Below are 19550 nucleotides of genomic sequence, written 5' to 3' on the forward strand. Positions count from 1 at the left end.
GACATAAAGGAACACATTAAACTGCATAGCAGCTAATCATAACTTTTCATCAATACGAGTTTAATACATTTGAGTTGTGTTATATTTGTTTTATCATTTCTAACCCATATTTGACCTAAAGCATGTTCTTAAAGGATTTTAACAATCTATTATAAATAATTTGTTTTTCTGTTTATGAGCATTTCTGGTGCTGAACTGTGCAGTACTTAAATGCCTTCTTTTCAGTTGCCATTTCTTCTAAAGCTGTTCACCACATTGCCCTTAAGTCAGAACATGTACTACAACAAATATACCTGCAGTTATGAGTCAATGTAGCTTTCTCTATTAGTGCATGAAAAGATATTACACTAAGCTATTTTTTATGCTTTTGGTTCTGTTTGATTTTTGCCTAATTGTTCCGTGCATGCCTTTTAAGCTAACATTTGTGTCATCTGTGGTACTTGCTGATTTCAGTCTGTGGTTTTTGACTACATGTCAACTCACTGAAGATGTGACCACTCATGTCGTGTTTAAAGATGAATATTTATGAACGGTTAATTTGAGTAAGACTGAATTGAGTTGATGCCACTCGAGCTAACCTATGACCTCTTTGTAAGGTTTGAATTTGAATGTTTCCACCTAAACTCTACTACTGCCATTAAGTTTCACTGTGTAAAACCATTTTTTAAAATTATTCAGGACGTTCTCTGTTCTTGTTAGAGCTCAGTTTCATGAAGAACTTAACTGATTTAGCAGCCAGATACTCATTTTGCATCAGTTAAGTGTTTGTTGTTGACACTCCAGAGTCAAAGAGACTGGTATTTTGAATAACCATTGAATTTGCAAAAACTTCATTTGCAAGTGCAGCTCCTCCTGAAATCTACATCTTTCTGCTTGAACTTTGAGTGGAAATGTTTTTTGTTCGAAGTTCCAAAATTACTCATTTCTTACCACAAGAATACCAGTTGTGATTACTGGGTATGACACAATAGTTTGTTACACGTCTGATGTGTGTACGTACATTGACTTTTTGTAAATGTTTCTATATTCTAGTGCACTGTACTTGTTTCTCTATGAATAAATTTGCCATTTACTGACTTCTTTAGTTTTTGTTATAATTTGCAAGACAATTTTAGTAAAATATAATCAGTCCTCTGGTTTGGTCCAGAAATATTTCAACCACTTAACAAAATAAGTTTTAATTTAATGTTTTGTCCTTACTATGTGAATTTTTATTTTCTTTGACTGATAAAATGCACGCTCTAATAGTTCAGAGTGATCTATGTTTCCATTTATTCAAACATGGTATTTTGCATTGTTGCAGCAGTACAAAAAAGATCAACCTGTATAGTGTTATAGAATGAAGTCAGGTGTGGGGCTAAACTTTTTTTTTTTAGCCTCATAACTGTTCTAAAGCTGCTGTTTCAGGCAAGGAAGTCATGTTTTTGTGTCCAGCACCTGCAGAATCTTTAAAAATCATTGCATATTTTGTGTGTTAGCTCCTGAGTCATTTGAGATGATTAAAAACATGATTATACACATACTGCTCATTATATATGTCATCATTTAAAATGCTCTACAGTTTATATTGGTGTCATTCTACTTCTGCTCTCAGTCCCTCGTCACACTTATGGACGGAATGGCCAGAGTGATCTTTCGAGCTAAATGAAAAGCAATCTTCTTTTCATAGTAGGCACATTCATTGACAAAGAAAGGGTAGAGTTCTTCACCATCGTGCTTCACCGTTTCCCCAGAAAATGACAGAAATACGGGGTCGCCTGGTTGGAGAAGCTTGAAGTCATTATCCTGAAGGAAGACAAGAAAATGTTAACAGGTGAGTCATTATGCACCAGGGCACCTTTTAAATGGAAGTATGGCATTTACTGACATTCACTCTTTGTTATAGTTTCCTAAATTGTTTCTTGCATCCATGAATTCACAAATGTCAATTTGCAAATTGAACCAATTTACATAGCATTGTTTAAGTGGCAGCTTAGGCTATAATGTGTGTATGGATTTTGTATTGTACCTGTAGCTGGGGGTGTATGACAGCGGTAAGTTCACCAGTTGTCGGGTCCCTTGGGTAGTCTACGCTTTTGGCCATATTGTATGCTTCTACCGCATCACCTTCAAAAGAACTTCCTGTGCAAAGGGCATTATGACTGATTATGGTTTACTAAAGATAAGCTGATAGTTACTGATTGATTAAATTCTCTCAAGTTTTTTATTTATCCGCTTTTTGTAATGTCATGTCTGTGTATTGGTGTGAAGACACACATCACAGTAGTAAAATCTGCTAGAGATAAATGGGCTTGTTACTTACCAGAATTAAATTTCTGAATCCATTCCATTGTGAGGTCCAGGGCCTCTTTCGCTATGTTAAAGATATCAGCCCTGAGCACACCACAGGGTTGAGGGCCAATTTCGATCGCTGTAGAGAACAATAGAAGAGAAGATAAACAATGCCCAAACATAGTGTTTTAATCAAGACAAATACTCAAAGAAAGCATTTACTTTGGTACACATACTTACCAAAGCTATGTTTACCCACTGACTCTAAGGAATATGCCTCAGAAATGGGAAGATCCAGTTGGATTAATCTCACAGGGACAGAGGTTATCTTGCTCTGAAAACCGAGCAGGTCAGGTATTTACAATACAACCTGTGACCTTTAATGCACAATCCACATACATTCCGGGATTTGATCATAAACCTTTTGTCCCATTAGGTTGACTGTACTGTGGCATAAAGATTGACAGGAATTGGACATTTTTAATTGATAGTATATTATTTATGCTGCATGTAAATTATATGCAATATTTTCAGTTAATTAAATATGTATAAAGTTGAGCTAATGCATTTTGAGACCAGTACTTCCAGTGTTTATGTGCAGCATTTGTTGTTTTTAATCTTTGTCCAGTCAGAAAGTTGCATGCAACAAAGTCAAAGTGTATTCCTTGAAATATTTGTCTGGATGATTTCATGAAGTTTATACCTTTATATATTTGTATATGTGCAGGGTGAGCCAGTCTATGGTGTAAAAGATGAGGCACAGGCCCATATTGGCAGTGGTGTTGTGAAAATCGCAGATCAGATCCACGGCATCTTCGCTTCCTTTAGGGCCAAGCTGAGCATTCAGCTCTTGAGCTCGCTTCACCTCATAGGGTGTCAAATCTGTTATAGGGGCACTGAAAGCCAGAAGATGAATTAAGGAGTTTTCTTATAAATACATAATACATATATATATTTATATATATATATATATATATATATATATATTTTTTTTTTTTTTTTTTTTTTTTTTTTTTTTACCAAGGCAGATTTGTTGACCAGAGATTTCAGATGCACCGATTTTCAATCAAATGTTTTAAACATAGTGTGTTAAAATTTTGGGACAAGTCTTCTTTTTTAACTTACCTCAGGAATGCATTTGTGAAGCAGCGGTTGAGATCTTTATCTATGTATCTCTTGCAAACATCCACAGCCCGTGGGTTTGACAAGACACTGGTTATAGAGACAGATCCAGCCTTTTCTAGCTTCTTTTTCTGCAGTTCCCTCACCATGTACACCCCTGTCATCTCATTTCCATGGGTGCCACCACAAATTGCAAAACGGGACAGTGGTGGGAAAGAGACGTGCTCCATCAGTTGACAGGACAAAAAAATAGGTTGTTAGATAAGTGTTGCTCTCTTAAAATGCCAGCCCACCTGTGAGCCCAAAACTGTAGAAATTCCAATATTACCAAAAATCGGCCACCGTTAGTCACAATAAACTAGAACGTTTCCTTTCCAATGATACCAAGCTCATCAGTAGAACCCTTAAAATGTAAGGACGACAGATAGTTTACTTTAGGTATACAAAAGGGGGCTAGGTAAAAATTTAAACTTCCTCATTTGACCTTTGAAGCAAGCCAATGGCTTTATAATTAAACATTGACATCTGTTAAAACCTGTTTCATGTGTGACCATATTGTCCATAAACCAGGCAGATTAGACACATTAACTTGATCTTGGGTTTAGATACAAACATTGTATGTCAATGTTAATATATTACTATTTTGTTCCTGTTAAAATAGCTTATTCTCTTCTAACTACTAGTTCTTCATCTGACTAGGCAGTCAGAGCTGTTCCCCTGAGGCGAAACTTAAAGTGTGCAATAAGTTGCAACAGTTGCAATAAGCTAACTGTGCAAATAGACAGTTAAAGCCTAAAAATAGGTCGAACAGGAAAACACATTTAGTGCTCGTCACACAGTGTCCATGTGTTACAGCTTTTTTTGTTTGGGACATTTCTTGAATGCTGACATTTTAACGGGTTGTCTGTCTTGATTCTTTTCCTTGCATCTCATTTGGGTGTGACTAAGACACATAGAAAAAACATGTGAGGGAAGCGTGGATGCAATTAGTGGATATTTAGCCTATGTGGATATTTTTTGTTGGATCTGCATTTTATGACATCAGCAGTAGAAACTAATAAGCTCCTCCACATTGTTAGCATTAAGTTTGTCTGCTCAGGGCATTGGACACCATTCAGTACAACACCAGTTGTAATAAAAAAAAACATTTAGCTGAAGACGCAAAAACACAGTGGGTTTATTTGTCTTGGTTTGGTCACTGTTTCAAAGTTAGCCTGTGTCAGGTACAAGCTGCCTCAATAGAGTTGATCACAATACACAAGCATAGAGGAACAAACTGAAAAATGAATATAAACTGAACTGAATTGGTTAAGTAGCATTATCAGCCCAGCAAGAAGATTGAGTCAGTCAGTTACACCAGCAAAATGTGCACAAACTGTATGTAGGAAACAAGGAGCAATATTAACAACTGCATGTCTTACCTTTCTGTTAAACCTCAACCCAGTTCAGCTGGCTAGCAACCTTTGAGCTAAGAAGGAAGTCGTGTCAGAGCAGTAATGTTACATTTTATGCCCTGCACCCAAGCAGTCTAATGATTCCACAACCTACTCCAGTCATAAATCTTTCTCACACATAAACAGCTGTGAATGCAGTCATAGCAAAGAACAGTTTTCAGCCTGACCTTCCGCCTTCTTGTATTTCTTTATCTTCCCTCTGACCCTCTTTCTGTGTCTTCAGCTCAAATTTCAAATGGTGGGGCATGTTATGATGGAACAGGAAATGTGTGCTAGACCAGACCAGCAGGAGCCGCTCGCAATGCTCAGTGGGGGTGCAGCAACAGCAACAGGACTATGTGTTTTGTTAGAACAAGAGCCTCTGCTGACAGAGATGACAGGAGGAGCTGCAAAACAATCTCAGTAACTTCAGTTATATTTATTAAAAGTGTGTTAAATTGTCAGCAGTAACCCCACAATTGTTTATTGTTTGTTATGGAATTAGTATTAGACTAAAATATGTTATACGTCGTACACATTTTATATATAAGGCCTTTTTTTCCTGTCTGGTCCCTAACATGCATATCGGGACCCATTTAAGGGGTCCTGATCTAGTGATGTTAAAATACTAACTACCCCATGTTTTCTCTTCTATACAAGCCTTTCATTCTCTTCCATCTCTCTGTCACAAGACACGCCCAAAACTCTGTTTGTAATCCTGCCTGATCAGTCACTTGATCATAAGCTGCTTGTTTGCTGTTTCTCATCTTTTGCTTCTATTCATTTTCAGTCAGTGCTATTCAATTTTCTCCAGCGTGAACTAAACAGATCCATTTCCTGGGAAAGAAAGGACTGTTCTGTTCAGTTACTATACACACACAAGCAATAACACACAAACTTTGCTCTTTAGTTTTTTTTTTTTTTTTGCCAGAAGATGGCAGAAAAGCTCTCAAGCCCAAGCATAAATTCAGGAATTACAATTGACAGAGGAGAAAGTAATCACTGAATGTTTCAGTTGTATTGTCAAGGGGGAAAATGTCATCAGTTTTCTCTCCAAATAATGAATCTTTAATAAATGGAGGGAGAAATAAATGGGCTGTGATGGACTGGCAATCTGTCAGGGTGTTCCCCAGCTCTCGCCCAGTGTCAGCTGGGACTAACTCCAGCCCCCACAATTCTGAAGATAAGCGGCAGACTGATAGAAATAAATGGGATGACACATTTTAGGTAGGAGAAGGATAGTTCCTGAAAAACCATATTTAGAACCACATAAACAACATGACATTTAAGGTGCAAAAATGAGTACTATTCAAAACAAATTCCATCGCTTTTATCTTCTGCCCCCTCTTTCTCATGCCTCTAACTGAACTATCATATGTTTTGTAAGTACAGCTGGTTGTACATTATAAATTGTATAGTAGGAATCAGTTTAGCCTGTTGATTTCAGTGCATTTATCGTTTGTTTAAAATATAACAACATAAAGCTGATATATTTGGAATTTTATGTTATTCTAGTAGCAGAATTTTCTTAAATGATACTGGTGAAAGTTTCAGTGTATGTTGTCAGGTAGTAACAGATTATATGATCACATCCGATCATTTGGCAGCACCAAATGGGAAGTATCTAATTCAATGAGTATTTAATGAACTTGAAATGAGCATTCCTATTACAAATCAACTACTAAAAACTAAAACCTCTAAACGAAACAAGGGGCAGCACTTAGTTTGTTAGTTTCTAATATTGATGCTATGAAAGGCAGCTCATGGTAGTTTTTTTTTTTTATCCTTTTAAAGTTTCTTGAAAATCTTTTCTAAATAAATACATTTGTTTTGAAATTAGGATCTGCAATGAACTTTAAGAACCGAAGGGTTGCAGGAAAAAAGGGAAACAAGTTTTTCACATGCAAAAGTTAAACTGACTGTGACGACTGACTAACTTTTGCTGCTGATGAGCTGACAGAGGAAGAGACAAACCATCCAATTAAATAGCATGGCAGCCTTGGAGATCTTCGTGTCTGGTTTAGACACAACTACACATTTTGAGTCAACAAATGTTATGCAGATGGCCCACATGGCAAGAAGAAGACTCGGTGTCATTTCAGAAACAGACAGAAATGCCATTTGTGTTTATACACAGTTTCTGATCTTATTACGACATGAGCATCTTTGCAAGTTTACTTTTCTCCACAGGACTGTATTGACTTGACTACACTTCTGTATCAAACCGCTCATGTCGGCCTATTTCCCAGTTATTTGCTTTACACTGATCAAGCATCATCCTATTACACACAGATCAGACATCAGATAGACACACTCACCTTCCTTGCTGTTATCCCCCCCTCCATGATTAAATTATGCCTTAATTATTTATATGAAAGAGTGGAAAATCATTTTTGGATGCAGCTAATGATGTTATCAGCTGTTACTTAATAGCTCGTGACCTTTTTAACATGGAGGACTGGGTGTGTTTAGAGATGGTTTGAACAGTGACATTTGAGACAGGGAGTGGTCCAAAAGAAGTGGCCTCTGGGTAATGAGGTCTTGCTGAGAGGAAACAGACTTTTTGACCTTATTGTGGTCTCAGTCTCAGTGTGCACAGCTTGTAAATGTGTATGTGTTTGTCTGAAGAGAATGACCCAAAAAACTCCAAAAACGTACTTCTTTCCTCGCCTTTAAACATTCATGTCCGCCAAGAGTTGTTATTGTCAAGGAATGGCAAACTAAAAAGACTACAATTAAAAATAAGTGTATTGAAGTGAAACAAACCATTGTGCAGTGCAGCCCATAAAAGCAAACACAGCTGTTGCACTTTAAAGTAATTGGCAGCAGTTCCCAGCAGGAGTAAAAGACACTAATTGGATAGTTTCTCTGTGAGGCAGATGCCTTCACTGGCTTTGGTCTGGATTATAATACTGCTGGTATCTGATATGTTTTCTCTTTGGGGAGGCTGTTGATTGAGTAACACTGGTATTTTAACACTTAAAGGGCGTATGCAATAATAAAGTCCACCGAGCAGAGTAAAGAGTAAGGAGATAAAAGTATAGCCCTAAAATATAGGGCCATGAACGGCCCTCGCCTCGAGCGAAGCGCCTCCACGAGCGATCCACGCTTCACCGGGAGCTCCTCAAACGGCAGCAGGATACGGAAACCGAGGTGGAGGATTTTTTCAGGTCAACGTGCGTTTAAGAGACAGACAGCAGCAGTAGTAAACACAGACGCACATATCCAGATGTACTGAGACACAAAAACACACAAACACACATATTAAGACATTAACAAACATATTCAGCCACACAAACCGTTGCACACACCCGTGGAGACATACAGACCAGCAAAGCTACACACGTATCATCGTAAATTTTCATTTGACAGGACTACCAAAGCTGACAAACTAAATTTCAGCTCTCCATTCAAATTTGCAAGTCCTTACAGAGGGGGGCGCCATTGTGCCTGTTGTGACTTTGTTTGATCACGTGGGTTCAAGCCCCCGGGGTCTAAAATTCATCAAGTGGTCAGGTTCAGATCCGACAATGCGTGTGCGATTTATCTCGAAAGTTTAGCTGCCCCTCTCGTATAGATGGGGCTGACCAAGAATGAGCTCTTTCGGTCAACAGCCCAAGGAGCAGTTAGATCGAGTTCGAGGTGAGCAAAACCAGCGAACCCAATGACCTCAAGTAAAAGTCCACACTGGTGGACTTCCTGTTGGTCATATGACCTCGGCATGATCAGCTTTTTTGCTTGGCCCGACATGAAGAATAAACATGCCCAGGCCCTCGGATTGTAGAAATACTGACGTCACCACAATGCATCACTAATGTCAAAATGTGTGGTTCAGAGCTTTTCCACAATGCCAGCTATATATATTTGGAAGAATGCCTAATCTATTTATTATTTTGTTGATCCAAGTTGTCACTTGTAATCATGACACATAATGATCTAATAAGAAAAAATCCTGACACAAATAAAAAATGTGGTTACAGTTATTGTCCAGACTGCAATGCTGAAGTTTTAACAAAAGTTTGATTTCCATCAGGTTGATGCCTCAGTATTGTCATTTTGTACCCGTCATCACAATTTTAACCCACTGAAATATGTCAACTCAGCCCAGAAGAGAGAAAGCAATTTCTTGATATTAGAGAACTGTAAACAGTTTCAAATATGGGAAATAAAGGATGCTCTTTCTGATACTCTCCTTTCACCCCATGAAAAACATTTCCAGAATAATTTCCTTATGTCTAACACTTCATGGCCTTTCTTAATCTGTTGTACTGAGCTCATAGTTTACATAATACAAACCTACATTAAAAATCCCACAGCTATAAACTTTGCCATTGATGGCACAGGATTAACTGTGTTACAGTGTGACTGATCCAAGGCATCACTGGGCTCTGATCCAAGGCATCACTGGGCTCTGATCCAAGGCATCACTGGGCTCTGATCCAAGGCATCACTGGGCTCTGATCCAAGGCATCACTGGGCTCTGATCCAAGGCATCACTGTGCGCTAATGCAGGACCAGGCACTTTCCTCTCTTTGGAAGGAAATGACTTGGGCTTAATATCTGTAGTTTTGAAGTCATCATGATTATTTGAAGAGCTGTTTGCACAACATGATAGTTTCAGGGAATGGACTGGTTTGGATCCCAGGATGAGGGAAGAGGTTAAACGCACTCACTGGACTGTAGGCCTGTCATATAGATGTCACATAATGTAATTTCAACCTTAAAAAAAAAACATGCATTTGTTATCTTTCATACTATAAGAACAGAATGAAGACATCATCTTGTTTTTGAAATAGACCTTATCGACTTGGGAGTGTTTGATATGTTTATCTTCTTAAGGACTGCACCAGGCTTAAATAATCTTAATAAACTGAATGGATAATATTTTTAACTCCGCACTGTCAATCTAAGTAGGTGCTGAGTGCCTGCATCAGGAACTCTCTCTGTCTCACTGGTCACATGTTAACACTCCGCGCGTATGTTGCGCATCAGAGGTGCCAAAGAGATCTATGTCGCCTTCAGTCAGCGGGCTGAAACAGGTCTTAGGGGAGGACACTTGAGGTATGGCCTCGGAACAGAATGGGTCCAACACCACCAGAAATCTGACCAACCAGTTCGTGCAGCCGGCGTGGCGAATCGCACTGTGGTCAGTGGCGTACAGCACTGTCCTGGCAGTGGCAGTTTTCGGGAACTTGATTGTGATTTGGATTATTCTGGCGCACAAGCGGATGAGGACCGTGACCAATTATTTCCTGCTGAATTTGGCTTTTTCTGACGTCTCGATGGCCGCGTTCAACACTCTTATTAACTTCGTCTATGCGGCTCACGGAGAGTGGTACTTTGGAGAGGTCTACTGCAGGTTTCACAACTTTTTCCCCGTCACTGCTGTGTTCGCCAGCATCTATTCCATGACGGCGATCGCTTTGGACAGGTATGGCATCAGCCAGTGGGCATGGAGTTGTTTTTTAGTGAGATCTCTTCACGATAATATTTTAATAATCGGTTTGTTTGTGCCTTCAGGGGTTCATAAATTCAAATCTGCTTAAAGACGTTGAGCCCGCAGCATAAATTATTTATTTATTCATTTATTTGATGATTCAAGCCATCTTTTCAAGGATTGTTAAAAGTGCTGTGAGTGAATATTTAAGGATTTAATGTGTATATAAAGTGTATGGCACAAATACAATAGTTACAAATACAATGTGATGACTGAATATCCCTTAACAAACCTCATTTTAACAGGTCTGAGCTTGGTTTAGACAGATTTTGGTCTTAGCACTGTGATTGAGTCATGGTGCCAAATGTAATGTAATGCCCATGCTTTATTACAAGACTGCAGTGTGGAACATGCAGAAATTGCTGGGGGTTTTTCCAATGTGTGCATTTCCTAGAATTCATTCCCAGCTGATGACAGTGTTGTAACATCTGGTGTGTAGGTACATGGCCATCATCCACCCTCTGAAGCCTCGCCTGTCTGCAAAGGCAACTTTGGGAGTGATTGTCTCTATCTGGAGTCTGGCAGTGGTTCTGGCCTTCCCTCTCTGCTACTTCTCCACAACGCGAACTCTGCCCCGCAGGACCGTCTGCTACGTGGCCTGGCCCCGCATGGCCGACGACCCCTTCATGTGAGAACACAGACACTGAACATCTATTCAGATGTCCTGTGATCTTCTTTCTTTTATTTATATGTTTCATCTGATTGTCTTTCCTTCACTCTAGATAGGTCAGTGCTCACTGTCTTCATCCTGCTTGTCATTACATTATAATATACTGATGATTTGTTTCTTTGCTTGCGCAGGTATCATATCATAGTGACAGTTCTGGTGTACATGCTGCCATTATTAGTGATGGGAATCACTTACACCATCGTGGGGGTAACTCTGTGGGGAGGGGAGATCCCTGGAGACTCATCTGATAACTATCATGGACAGCTCAGAGCCAAACGGAAGGTAAACACCAGGTGTATTTGATGGTTTTACACTCTGTATTTGTACTCCCTCTTTTAATTTAGTTTGTGTGTGGGGGCACATAGCAGACATATTTGCGAACAGATCAAGCAAGGCCGGTGTATTTATAAAGCACATGTAGAAATCTAAATTTTCAAATCAGCCTGTTTGTTGGAACATATCTGCACATTCAGAAACTCCTTATGAAGAGGAAAAACATGCAGATGTGTTACTGAAAGATGCAACCTTCAGGAAGCTGTACACATCCAGCTATACTTGTTTTACTGTACTTTGACATCATCAGTCAGACTACGCAGTGTGCTTTGCAGCAGCTACACTGAGGGTTGGGTTAAACGGGGATTAAGGTCATAACAGCTGTCATGTCGAGCATCAGCTGTGAGAATAATGGAAAAGAAAACAATTTATCAATATTCAGGTTAGAGACAGCAAAAGGATTAGACTGTGGAAGAATCCAGTAATAAAAGGATGTGATGGATGAAAAAAAAAGAATTTCTTAATCTGTGGATTATTATTTTTGTTGTAGATCAAATTACAGTGATAACATTTATTTAAACTCATTTTTAATTGGCAAAATGAGGACACTGAAGTAAATAATGGTGTAAACTTCAAAATCAAGTTAACAGTAATTTGAGAATAGATTTCACTTTATAGATTTACACTAAGGATATTTTTGGGACCAAAAACACAGAAAACAAGACGGGTGCAGATTTGCCATTTGCAATCTTTTCCACAGCTTCAAAGAAAAAATCATCAGAGGCTCTGATTGCTGACAAAATTGAGCCGTGGAAGATAAAAGAGATTTATAAATGTCAGGCAACAAAGCTACAAGACAATGTCAGGTTTGATTTAAAGGCCTGCATTGATAAGATGCCATCTGGTCTGGAGATAAGAGAAAGTCTCTCTCATTTCAGTCTCGCAGATGAGCTTCTGCAGATGGTATAATAGCTGCCTGCTTCCTTTAACCACCCACAGCTCTTCATTGTGGTGCAACACATTGATGAGCTCTGCGGCACTCTTCCATCAATCCTACCTGGAACCTGCTGGGTCCGGTGCGTCATCGCTGACCTTTCCCTCTCTTCATAAAACGGCCATTCTTGACTCATTGAATGAAAACATCATTGTGATCAGAACCAATGGAAACATAAAACAAACTTGCAACTTAAAAGACAGTGTGCATATGCAGTAGATTTTTTGACAAGCAAGAGTACTGTGCTCCTTTAATTCAATGTTGCTCCAGACAACACGCTCAGATAAGCAGCTACCAGACTCCATGCAAAGTTATTAACTAGCTGGTGAACATAGCAAGGCATTTTGCAGGTAAAGAGCCAGTTAGTTATGTCAGGAGGTGATGGAGACCAAAAACAGTCAAAAGAGATTAAATATTGACCTTCCATTCATCAAGTGGACAGAAACGGATTAAGTGAAAATGGATCTTTGTGTCTGCTCAATGTGTGAAGAGGCAAATTCTTGCTAATGAGTTTTCTATATTAACTTCATCCTTGATTATGTCAGATATTGTGTTTAGAGCTTCTTTTTCTGCCCCCAAGTGGCAAAAATAAAACACAACATACAGAAAAAACAACCCACATTCAATTAATGAGGCGGCGGCTCCTACAGAATTCTGTCCTACCCCCAACCACAGCATTCAACCATTATCCATTTTATTATTTATGCCTGTAAATGCTCTGACATGCCAAAATGTGTTTTGTGTGAATAAATAAAGCCTATTTCATGCTGATGATTTTGTGCATCTTTTTCTCTTTTCTCTTGCAGGTGGTAAAGATGATGATCATCGTAGTGGTGACCTTTGCCCTCTGCTGGCTGCCCTATCATGTCTACTTCATTGTGACAGGTCTCAACAAGGGTCTGAGTAAGTGGAAGTACATCCAGCAGGTTTACCTGTCAGTGCTGTGGCTGGCAATGAGCTCCACCATGTACAACCCCATCATCTACTGCTGCCTCAACAGCAGGTACAAACACCACACAACTCAAAAACACACATGTAGGCACTGCGTGTTGTCCTATATATCCACAACAGTGTAAATACATGTAAGGGATTGATTTGGGTGCAGGTTTCGGGCCGGCTTCAAGCAGGCTTTCCGCTGGTGTCCTTTTGTCCGGGTCTCACACTACGATGAGCTAGAGCTCCAAAATAGGAGACTTCGACCGGGCCACCAAAGCAGCATGTGCACTCTCTCTCGGGTCGAAACCAGCATCCTCAGCAAAGGAAAGAGCACTTGTTCTTGTGGACACAGGTCAAGACTCAACTCTGAGCCCATTAATTAGGATAGTTTGGCTTTTTTCACTGGAGACAGCATACACCAGTATATTTGTCACATTATTTTGAGCTGACATTGTTGATGAGTCATTTTTGTTTCCTGAAAATATCAGCTCTGATGGGTGTGGAGGAAGTCATAGTCTGTACACTACACCAGAGGTTTTCAAACTGTGACATGCACCGCTCTGACGAAAGGCGGAGAGCTGAAGAGGTGGTGCAAAAATAGGGAAATAAATGTTCTGCATGGGGTAAAAGAATGTAGAATGAACTATTTTTCGCATGGTCTGATGACTTTGCTCTGCAGCAGCAGCAATGGCTGTTACATGCAACTTTTGGAGACAGTAACCTGGTCTGAACAAATAGACCTGATTTGCATAATTTTAGATTCAGTGTGAGTTAAACTTTCCTAGGATATCATTATCTTTGATGTCTGTCATGAATAAAAAAAAAGTCCAGCCCATGTAGAAATCAAAGAAACAACACAAATCTTTCCTCAAAGCCATCAATTTTTTTGTTTTCTTCAGTATCAAAGTACTCCAGTAATACACGTTTGTACTTCCATGACTCTGTTGCAAATAGGACCTGCTAATAACTAATTCAGTAGAGGAAACCAAGACATGTTTTTAATATTGGTATCACAGGAAAATGTTTAGTTTTTTAAACCATGCTGGTCCCTGCATTATATTTGGCAGGACATGGTTTACATGACTATGTTCTGTACTTTCTTGGGGTTGATTGAATTACACTATAATCATGTGGAAGATCTTGGTGCTTCAGATGTAAAATGGTCAGTTGTTTAAGTCAAGTTATTGAATGTGTCAGTATGATTATATTATTTTTTTCATATGCTTCTACTATATTTTTTTACATGTACACTATTTAGTTTTTTTTGTAAAATATCACCCTTCAACTGTCATTCAACTCGGTTTTATTGTTATTATTATAGATATTGCCATAAAAACACTTTTTCAACACTGTAAACCATATACATTTTATTTATACATTTAAGCTGCTTTAGACATTTTGAAGCCACAGCAGTCAAATGGTTGTTAGTTAATCTGTTATGTTATACTCAGCACAGTGTTGTATAACACTGTAGTATTGTATATGATTAAACGCTGTACTGTACTGACATACTGTATATTTAATGCCATCAGAACATTCTCTGTGAATTTCATCAACTATAACTGCAGCAACAACCAACCAACCAAAAACTGAATGCTGCCTGCATTTTACTACCAAATATAAATTCACAAGTGCTTGCAAATGTAATTTTTGTTAGCTTGAGAAAGGACGTGCCATTTGAAAATCAAATTTTTGGAACTATTATAAAGCATGTGGTTACTCTGTGTATGCTTTTATTATACATAATAACTGTCTGTACAATATGTGTTATAATATACAGATTTTGCAGTCCAGACTCAAACACACATATTACGGTCCTTTATGGTGAATTTGTGTTATATTGTTCCATTATGATGTAAAAATACTTGAAAAGTTCATATTGTTTCTGTCTGTGATCAAGCATTTGAAAAACCCGCTTTTTGGGATACACTGTTTGTAATCTTACAGATTCTGTTGACACATCCTGGAACATAGACGTGTAAAAAAAGTAGGAGGCAAGAAAAGGGCGTTCGCCCTGTTTACTTGTTAATTTTATTACTAAAGCTCAAGTTACACATCTAAAAGCTGAAATAATCAATGAAAACATCATAGGGATCACCAATGATCTGCAGTGTACTGCGCTTGTTTTCAGCTGCAGACTTTGTTGCACATTCCTCTTCCTCTCTTTCCGCTCATTTCTTTCTGCTGTACATAAAATGCTCAAAAAAGAATTACATGAAAAACTCCATATCTAAGAAATATTGATATAAGCTTACATGCAGAAAGAAAAGATTTCAATCTATAATTCAAAATACAGTAGAAATAATTAAAAAGTGATATAACTACAACTACTCAACTACTTCAACTACAAAAGTGTGAAGTCTTAATTGGCAGGAGGTCTAAGATGCTTGTTTTTGCTCAACTACCCAGCAAAAAAAAGAGATAATGCTACAAGCATGGATACAAGCCACAGGGTGGAGACATCATCTGGAGACCTAGAAAGACAAAAGACAGAGGGGTGACTAAGTACCATTGTAATCCCAAAATATTTTAAAGGCCATGAGAACATTTTCTCTGCCTTCTACTGCAGGGAAGTCCCGTGTGCAAACTTTTCTGCTAAAGTTTGAACAGTTTTGGTTATTTCTTCTTAGATTTTTTTTATGCACCAAATGTATAAATCATTTGAAACTAGTTCAATTAAAAACATATGTGTCATTGTTTCCTTAAAAATGGGAGTTAATTGTGTTGAATAATTAGTCACATAGTTGTATGAATTTTATAAATGTAAAACCAGCTGGGTTAAGGTCACTGAACTAGAGAAAATTAGTTCACTGACATTATGATATTAATTAACAGATAATTAGTTAAAGATACAAACAGATTTGCTGCATGGTCTCTTGTTACGGTCACTTTTTTACTAGAGTTAAAAATGAACACTGAAATATGTTCCCACTGACTTTGTTAAATTATAAATGTATGAGGGAGAGGACTGAATTGGATTTACTCCGCAGTTCACACTGTTTACATAATTATGGTCATTATTGTTAGTTAATTATTAATTCATGATAATTATGAATTCATTTGGCATGTATTCAAACTACAAAAAAAGGTTTATGGAGGAGGCTTCCCACTGAAATAATGCATGCTGGGAAGTCTGCTAATGTAGGTCTCTAGAAACCTAATAGGCTATAATGAGTAGCATGAACTCTTGGTAGCAGAGTAAATAAGAGCTCTAAGTTAATTTACCTCATCAAGTCAAAATGTTCTGAATTGGTTTGAAAGTATCTATATAAAACATTCAATTTAATGAATTTCAAATTAATAAAATGCATGATAATATTCTCTGTCCTTACGGGTTTGATGTACAGTACATCAAACCCGTAAGGACAGAGAATATTATCATGTAGGAATTCAGTGGAATGAACTAATCTTTTCCCAGCGACTCAACATAAATACATGCATTTTATTAATTTGAAATTCATTAAATTGAATGTTTTATATAGATACTTTCAAACCAATTCAGAACATTTTGACTTGATGAGGTAAATTAACTTAGAGCTCTTATTTACTCTGCTTTCCGTACCCACTGTAGATGGGGATCAGCTGGAAAACATCATGCAGTTGGGAATAGCCAACAGTTAAATTAAAATCTGATGAGAATTGTGGGGTTGTTTCTTAATTTTGTCAGCATTGCATGTCAAATTTGGTCAAACTACATCCAAAAACAAACAATCAAGGGTGGAGTCATGTTCCTTCCTGTTCATGTCCTCCTCATATTTCAGTTTTCTTCCATTACTGAAATATCTCTAAGCATTTCTTCACATACACATACAGGTTTGCTAAATATAGAACCTCATAATTTCAGTGTCACTATCTGCTAATGATCACGGGATTGAGCAACATTAATTTTTATCAAGAAAATTTGAGCCTTACCGTGAAAAAAAGTAACAGTTGTGTGAGTTGGTCAGGTTTAAGTGCTTAAGAACAATCTCAGTATATTCAGTATCTTCGTCTTTGTTTTCATGTTTGTATATTTTCTCCACAGTGAACACTTCAGCTGGAGATATGAGTCCCATGTCTTTCTTTAGTTTGCAGGTGGGGTCCGTCAGGTTGATATAGAAGCAAGAAGTGATATTGAAAATGAGTAGATTATCCATATCAGTCATTTTCTTTCCCATTTCATAGTCCAAATCAGTTATTTTGAAGGTTCCAAAACTCAGTGTTGCGCCAATATCTAGTTTGTGTTGTTTCTCAGTGAAAATATACATTATCTTACAATCCTTTGGCTTCAGTAGCCTCAGGGAATCCATGAGCAGAAAGTGAAGCGACTTGAAATTGAATCTTTCATAGGTGCTAACATTTACACCCATTGTTTTCACTTCACGATCAAAAGTCTGTGTAAATTCTGCATCCCCATTAACATATGCCATTATCGCAGTAGTATGTTCTTTTGTTCCTCCAGGGATCAGCATTGGACATTTGGTATTTGCATTCCATGCTTTCTGGAAATGCATACTGTTGTTTAGCTCTTGTCCTAACAGGTCTGAATGGACAATCTTCATAACTTCTTTATGGCATCCTTTGTACATGTCATCAACAGCATTGGGTGCCATGTCCAGTTTAGCAGTTGCCTTTTGTGTGGAATCAAAATGTAAATTCAAGAGGAATACCAGCACAACCATTTTTAAAATATATTGGATCATAGTATAGTCATATTTGTAGCATTAGTAGCATATTTGTGAACGTAATAGCTACTTACTGTGCAGTAAAGAGCGATGGAAGTGATTGCAGCAAGAAGCAGTTTTTTCATGTCCCACATGTTAGAGAGTTTTTCTTTCCTCCTATCTGCAGAGACCGCTCTAATAGAAATAAAACAGCATTGCAGGATCAAACTTGAATACAAAGTTCCATGACGCTGGTCCATAAATGGGACAGGTTGCTTAACTTGGCTTCTTCCTCAAATACTTTGTTTAGACAAGAATTTGATCTGCATCAGTTTTTTTTCCCCTACAGCATGCAACTCCCACCACCATAGATAAGTGATGAAATGCTAAAGAGAAAATCAAATGTTGTATAAAAGGGGGAGAAGGACATACCTTAAGCAAGAAGAATTAATTTCTGGAAGCAACTCAAAAAATCAAGCCCGTTTACTGAAGACTGCAAGGGTGTGATCATTTTCTGCAGAACATGTCTGTGTGAAGTGAAAAAACTTATCTCAGCAAGCACCTTTTTTCCTTTCCTGTGAAAGGAAATACCACAACACTGGTAGTCACTTGTCTTTCTAAAAATAAAGATACTGAGTTGCTAGAGAACATTTGTGCTTATCGTTCTATATTCAAGATAAACTTGTGCCGACTAGCCCAGAAATGGATTGTTTTTCTTTCTTGATGTATAGCATTCCATGTTGTGATAAATTCTCATATGCCCATATACAGTTTTTGCTTGCTGTAATCATGTCTTCTGTTCATATGAACCATTGTAAGTTATCATATGAAATGAAATGTGCCAGAGGTCGGGTAAGCATTCCTATGAAATCCCATTACTTACAATAGATTATGTTTTGACCATGACCATGTACCCCTGCCTTTCACCCAAAGAGAGCTGGGACCCAGGGTCGCAAGGATCCAGCAGATCCCTGTGACCCTGGTTAGGAATCAGCAGGCATAGATAATGGATGGATAGATATTTTGACCAATCACTGATCCCCACAATGGGTATAGGGCCATACCTTTATAAATATGTTGGGCCCCATGTTAGGCTATATTATCCAGCCCTAACCAGTCCCACTGTAAGATTGACCTTACATACTTTAAAGCTGCTTTTAACTCCTACACTCGTCCAAGCTTAGTGCAAATACTCTGCAACTTGACCCAGCCTTGTATCTATATGTACACTGAAAAATTCCTCCCTCTTACTGCATAAATATCTACCTGATGACTACACTGTATATGGTTATGGTTATGTTCCATCTCTTCTCAGTTCCTCCCTTCCTTCCGTCCTTATTTGCTGGAACAATACAAGCCTGCTGCTAATGACAGCATTTACGTTCATAGTTATTGGGTATGAATGAGTGGAAAAGGAAGAGCAGTGATGGACAACATCCCATCTTCTTTCTCTAGAAAAAGATAGTGCTGAATAGTGTCCGGCAATAGTAGAGGGTGTGGTGTATGGTGTCTGGAATATTTTTGTAAATGTTCTGCTAATTGTAAGCTAATCAAGTATGACTTGGATTCAGAAAACTGTGAGTAAGCAAGTGATATTTTTTTTTAATCAGGCATTTATGTGAGTCCCTGTGTGAACTTAGTATGGGTGGTCCTGACATGCCTCTAATTAAATTGTGCAACACTCTTTTACAGACTTCCTGTAAACAACAGA

At 38.2% G+C, this 19550-nt stretch overlaps 3 protein-coding genes across 9 annotated transcripts; 1 reads left to right on the forward strand and 2 right to left on the reverse strand.

The window, feature by feature from the left end:
• Positions 1–39: 39 nt before the first annotated feature.
• Positions 40–5089, reverse strand: LOC113127784 (N-acyl-aromatic-L-amino acid amidohydrolase (carboxylate-forming) B-like). 5 transcript variants are annotated; one of them, XM_026302588.1, is made up of 8 exons: positions 5015–5089; positions 4815–4861; positions 3397–3623; positions 2975–3167; positions 2512–2605; positions 2303–2410; positions 2009–2121; positions 40–1785 (listed from the first exon to the last, which is right to left on the reverse strand). In XM_026302588.1, exons 3-8 carry the CDS (start codon positions 3621–3623, stop codon positions 1591–1593), a joined length of 930 nt encoding a protein of 309 aa, XP_026158373.1. In that variant the 5' UTR covers positions 4815–4861; positions 5015–5089; the 3' UTR covers positions 40–1590. The 5 variants fall into 5 exon arrangements, with proteins under 5 accessions (XP_026158373.1, XP_026158371.1, XP_026158372.1 ...); XM_026302586.1 differs by having other exon boundaries at positions 3397–3796; positions 5015–5030; XM_026302587.2 differs by lacking the exon at positions 5015–5089 and having other exon boundaries at positions 4815–4997.
• Positions 5090–9889: 4800 nt separating this feature from the next.
• LOC113128657 (neuromedin-K receptor-like) lies at positions 9890–15073 on the forward strand. The gene is made up of 5 exons (XM_026304141.1): positions 9890–10257; positions 10763–10951; positions 11125–11275; positions 13067–13263; positions 13366–15073. Exons 1-5 carry the CDS (start codon positions 9890–9892, stop codon positions 13577–13579), a joined length of 1119 nt encoding a protein of 372 aa, XP_026159926.1. The 3' UTR covers positions 13580–15073.
• Positions 15074–15208: 135 nt separating this feature from the next.
• Positions 15209–18408, reverse strand: LOC113128658 (ecto-ADP-ribosyltransferase 4-like). 3 transcript variants are annotated; one of them, XM_033325381.1, is made up of 4 exons: positions 18272–18408; positions 17935–18020; positions 17109–17806; positions 15209–15670 (listed from the first exon to the last, which is right to left on the reverse strand). In XM_033325381.1, exons 2-4 carry the CDS (start codon positions 17992–17994, stop codon positions 15598–15600), a joined length of 831 nt encoding a protein of 276 aa, XP_033181272.1. In that variant the 5' UTR covers positions 17995–18020; positions 18272–18408; the 3' UTR covers positions 15209–15597. The 3 variants fall into 3 exon arrangements, with proteins under 3 accessions (XP_033181272.1, XP_026159927.1, XP_026159928.1); XM_026304142.2 differs by having other exon boundaries at positions 17109–17809; XM_026304143.2 differs by having other exon boundaries at positions 17935–18034; positions 18272–18371.
• Between the last annotated feature and the right edge of the window lie 1142 nt (positions 18409–19550).

This window comes from Mastacembelus armatus, chromosome 1 (assembly GCF_900324485.2).
Source record: "Mastacembelus armatus chromosome 1, fMasArm1.2, whole genome shotgun sequence".
Taxonomy (NCBI): Eukaryota; Metazoa; Chordata; class Actinopteri; order Synbranchiformes; family Mastacembelidae; genus Mastacembelus; species Mastacembelus armatus.

What these genes read in the sequence shown, in the direction of transcription:
- LOC113128657 (XM_026304141.1), top strand. Translation starts at nt 9,890, where the DNA reads ATGGCCTCGGAACAGAATGGGTCCAACACCACCAGAAATCTGACCAAC. An exon ending in ACGGCGATCGCTTTGGACAG is followed by an intron (nt 10,258 to 10,762) that starts GTATGGCATCAG and finishes TCTGGTGTGTAG; the next exon opens with GTACATGGCCATCATCCACC. An exon ending in AGCTCAGAGCCAAACGGAAG is followed by an intron (nt 11,276 to 13,066) that starts GTAAACACCAGG and finishes TTTCTCTTGCAG; the next exon opens with GTGGTAAAGATGATGATCAT.
- LOC113128658 (XM_026304142.2), bottom strand. Translation starts at nt 17,994, where the DNA reads ATGTGGGACATGAAAAAACTGCTTCTTGCTGCAATCACTTCCATCGCT. An exon ending in CCATCGCTCTTTACTGCACA is followed by an intron (nt 17,810 to 17,934) that starts GTAAGTAGCTAT and finishes GATTCCACACAA; the next exon opens with AAGGCAACTGCTAAACTGGA. An exon ending in AACTGTTACTTTTTTTCACG is followed by an intron (nt 15,671 to 17,108) that starts GTAAGGCTCAAA and finishes TTGTCTTTCTAG; the next exon opens with GTCTCCAGATGATGTCTCCA.
- LOC113127784 (XM_026302588.1), bottom strand. Translation starts at nt 3,623, where the DNA reads ATGGAGCACGTCTCTTTCCCACCACTGTCCCGTTTTGCAATTTGTGGT. An exon ending in ACATATACAAATATATAAAG is followed by an intron (nt 2,606 to 2,974) that starts GTATAAACTTCA and finishes CTCGGTTTTCAG; the next exon opens with AGCAAGATAACCTCTGTCCC. An exon ending in TCATACACCCCCAGCTACAG is followed by an intron (nt 1,786 to 2,008) that starts GTACAATACAAA and finishes GTCTTCCTTCAG; the next exon opens with GATAATGACTTCAAGCTTCT.